The sequence below is a fragment of the Aphanomyces astaci genome (assembly GCF_000520075.1).
Source record: "Aphanomyces astaci strain APO3 unplaced genomic scaffold supercont1.114, whole genome shotgun sequence".
Classification (NCBI taxonomy): Eukaryota; Oomycota; class Saprolegniomycetes; order Saprolegniales; family Verrucalvaceae; genus Aphanomyces; species Aphanomyces astaci.
The window spans coordinates 1-4,526 of NW_009798377.1; the positions used below are offsets into that span (position 1 = coordinate 1).

The 4,526-nt window shown below is 59.2% G+C and overlaps 1 protein-coding gene across 1 annotated transcript; it reads left to right on the forward strand.

Annotated features, from left to right (window-relative positions):
* Nucleotides 1-340: 340 nt before the first annotated feature.
* On the forward strand, nt 341-4,458 carry H257_17655 (hypothetical protein; the record flags this gene model as incomplete). The annotated part of the gene is made up of 2 exons (XM_009846522.1): nt 341-1,434; nt 1,524-4,458. The coding sequence occupies 2 exons, from the start codon at nt 341-343 to the stop codon at nt 4,456-4,458; spliced, it is 4,029 nt and encodes a 1,342-aa protein (XP_009844824.1).
* Nucleotides 4,459-4,526: the final 68 nt, after the last annotated feature.

Consider the following 4,526-nt stretch of genomic DNA (forward strand, 5'->3'; position numbering starts at 1 on the left):
GTCCACAACTACCGAACGAGGAGCTACAACACGGTTTTCAGCGCCACCGGACGGTACACGACGCTGCAATACTCACAACGCTCCTGCTTGAACGGGCGCAACGCAAGGGTCATGAACTCTTCCTCGTATCGAAGGACTGCCTGAAATGCTATGATCGTGTTCCCGGATGGGTAATGGAGTACGTGTACCTTCCTTCCTTCAACTTGGCATCCCCGCAACGCCACGACGCCTAATGGCTGCTTTTCTGACATCGGGGCAAATCGACATACGCACTGCATTCGGCTGGCTGAACGGGGGCACCCGAGAATTTGGGCTCGGCCAGGGATCGATACTCGCGGTCATGCATATCGGGTATTATATGGACGTCCTCCAACGCCGTCAACAGCAAGGGCCCGACGGCGTTAACATCCTACACCATCAAAGCCCGGACGGCGCACCAGTCCGACGCGTCATCAATAGTACGCTGTTCGTTGATGATGCGCTAGACATTGCCACCTCGTACACTGGTATTCAACACCGGGCTACAACATCGAACATCTTCACGGGCATTCACGGATCCGGGGGTGTATTCGGGGCGGCGAAATCGTTCATGATATACTACTCCCCCAGTGGCCTGCACTACCCCACAGTCGACCTCAATGACGGCCTCGGCCTACCCCAACCGGTCACTATGGCACCACCGATGGAAGGGTTCAAGCACCTCGGTATACAACAAGGCTTTGGTGGTACGTGGGACATCACAATCAGCGCCACCTGGACGAAATTAAAGCAGGACGTTCACCGCGCAGCCGCTTGCCAGCTTACAATACGCCAATTTCAATACCTCGTCAACTCGGTGTGGTTGCCACGGATACTTTACCGTACGACGCTCAGTCCGGCCATCCACGTCGCATCGGCCTTCGATACTCTCATACGACGGGCAGCACGGCGCAACTTCCGGCTCCCCTATTGCACACCACGGGCGTTCTACTACGACACGGTCCATGGGCTTGGTCTCCGAGCATGTGAAAACCACAGTGAGGTGGCGCGAATACATGCAGTACTCCGCATCTGCAACACGCCTGGTAGTCCAGTCTATGATGTCATGATGGAGGCACTCGAAGACTGGGCTAAACGTCACGGACTTACAACACACCCACTGGCACAACCTGCACAGATGAAACCGGCCGACACGTCATTCCTTGGTACAACGCTCGGTCTCCTTGCGAAACACGCGGCCACCTGCGGTGTAGTGGCGCGCTGGACTTCACCCACGTGGCAGGCATCGAAGCGTTACAATGACCGGCCCATCCTCCCACTGCTGGAAGGACAACAGGTCGGTGCACTCATGGTGATTAATCGACGCTTCCCATGGCAACTCCGGCACGTCGGTGACGTCTGCAACATCGATGGGACATATGTATTAGACGACGACACATTAGCGGTCCGCACGGGGTGGCCCGGGACGGCACTCCTCACACTGCGACGCGTCCTTCAGGCAATACCTACAATACCGGGATCCCTCCGGCTCCGGCTGCCTGTAGGGCGCGCTCGCCACGGCCGGCCACAACTATGGGCAACTACGTCGATACACCACTTTATGGCCTCGTGCTCCGGGCGGTGCTGCTAACCCGGCCGAACTCGCCGGACGAACTCAGCTATGTCATCGGCCAACGGACGGCTCTGGCCACCCGCACCGATGCCTCCGGTATCCAGCTTACGATCACCAACTGGCACGAACACCGGAGGGGGTCAGGTATATGGTCGGCACCGCGGCCACACCACTGGCGCGGCCGGACGCGATGGGAACACGCCTCCAACTGCACGCCTATTCAGATCGTCTACTCACCGCGGCGGATGCGTACGACCACGGTGCTCGTCTGGACGGACTCACACTGCGGCGGCCGTACGGGTCTCAACTCCCGGAATATTGTTCTGGACACATACCGACGGGACAGGGCCCGAATCGAACAGGCCCACGGGGCAGCCGACGCTGGACTCTGCACGTACTGCTCTCGTCCCCCGGGGTTAAATGAGTGCGGTAGGTGCCACCGGGTGCATCATGCACACTGCGCGCCTGCTGAGTGCGAGACCGCGCCCCCTTCTCCATGGCAAACACTCCACCACCAGTCGTTTCCGACACAGCAGGGCCACTCCAGCAGACCCATTACCCTACCGGCCGGGGACGGCAGTGTCCTCCGAGGGGGTACACCTACGGCACAAGGTAGCTGGGCAGTGCAACATGGCGCGACCATCGTCTACGGCCGCACGTACTGCAACCCCGAGGACCTCTCCTCAACACGTTGTGAATCACACGCGATCATCGCCGGCACCGTTCTCGGCCACGATCTCGGCCCACAGATATGTGACAATACGAGCGCTGGGGCCATCCACCGCGCCGCACGCCGTAGGATGCTGAAACCGTGGCCGATCCGATACAGTCACCCTTTCCGCGCGGAACTCCGGGGCCTCATGTCGGTGATGCGTCCAAGCGGCTCTTTCCATACTGTGTGGGTCCGATCCCACCAGGAACATGAACATACAACCGACCGGCAACTGCAAGCACAACGGGAGGCACTCGCGACAGTGGACACACTGGCTACGGAGGCTCATCACAGTGATATGCCCAGCCCACAAACGCTTCCCATTATACTCGATACTTGGCAACTCATCGACCACAACGGCCGCCCGGTCATGGGCAACACACTCCGCTGGCTAGGCAACTGGCTTGCCACGAACAAGTGGGCGGACCAACAAGCGGCTTACTCCACGGACCGCCGCACTATACTGCCCACCGGACTCGAAACACCGAGAACGTGCGGCTGGAAGAAGGGCCTCACACGGTTCTACTGGCGGACTATCGCGATGACTTTACATACCAACGCAGCGAAACACCGGTTGGACGGCCGTTGGGGTCCGCACTGCCGACTCTGCTATGAAAACCCGCGCGACACGGTCGGCCACCGTTTCGGGATCTCGGCACCGACATGCTCTGAATCCTGTCACCTCGATAGCCGTCTCGGACATCGACTGCATAAAACATGCACGATGAGCTGGCTACCGGACCAGCACATATACCCACCACGGATGGCTCAAGAAATGGCAATTACGTTCGATTTACCACTGGCCGAGGCATGGCACGAAAATGAACGGCAACGGCCCACACAAAGTACAACATACCAACCCATGATCATGCTCACCGGCTCCTGGCACATGCATGGGCTCCACCTCTCCCGACTTACGCAGCTTCCGCTCGCCAGTACCTCCGCCGGCCAACTTATTGCCCAAATACGGTGGGAAAACATGCAACTCCGCGCCGGCCAATACGGGTACATCACACCACGATGGCTGGGCCGTACTGCGCTATCCGCTCAACCCCTTCTGGCACAGCGCGAGATATGGCTCGCACAACAAATGGGCACGGAACAGCCGGCTACATACAACGGCCCCTGGGACAGCTGCAGTACACGAAAGGAAGACGCCCCGGCACTAGGTCACCGGTTCTGGTGGATCGATGCTATACTACAAGGCCGCACCGACCAATGGTGGAGGACACTCGCAACCGAAATCACAACGACGGCTGCAATGGCCGGCCCGTATGAGTATTGGTGTATCTGCTACAAAAACTCCACCGGACACCGCACACTGGACGCGTTAGGAGCCACGTGGAACCTGCATATCCCGGCGGGGCAACTACGAATGCGCCACCACTCCACAATTACGTACTCATCGCCGCCAAGATGGGCTGGGCTGACAAATATGAATAAGGTGGACATCCTCCTGGGGTTCATTGTGTCACCAGACTCCGACACAAGCACGCTACCGACACACTGGGCCCACGCGCTTCAACACTGGGGCCAAATGACGTGGCTCATGAATCCACCGCGCAACACTCTTCCCAGCCCCCCACCGGCCTACACCCAGGCAATCCGATGGGATGCCGATAACGACGGCGACCCAGAAGACCCGACGTGCCACGAGGTGCACAGCTGGCTGCGAGCCAGCTTCCCACATATATACCGGGCACCAGCCGCATGGCAACGGCTCCCGACTATGACTAACAACACGCTACAATGGGCCATTGCACTCTCTCTCACCCCACGCCTCGGCAAAGACTTTCACCGCCGATGGTTCACTACCCATTGGACTACACTACACGCATACTGGACCCACACGTGTCACGAACAATACGTAGCTACCGCACAGGACGGCGATACCGCACTAGCACAAGCGGTCAACACCGGCATCAAACAGCGCCGCCGGGCTCACGATGACACCCCGGCTGCCATGGACACAAACCTACGCCAAGCGAAAGCCCGCCGGACCCGTGACATAGACACATGGCTTGGGCAGCGGGCAAAAGGCCTTCTCGGCAGCCCCGCCGCATCACACGACCAACAAATCGTTACACGAACGCGACGACGCAGACCACTGCGACGACCACCGGAAACAAGTGCTGCAAGGCACCAACAACTATAGCAACACCGACCAGACACGTCCCACAGCACACCGCACACTAACGAAGGCCCGACAGACTGAGGCCGATG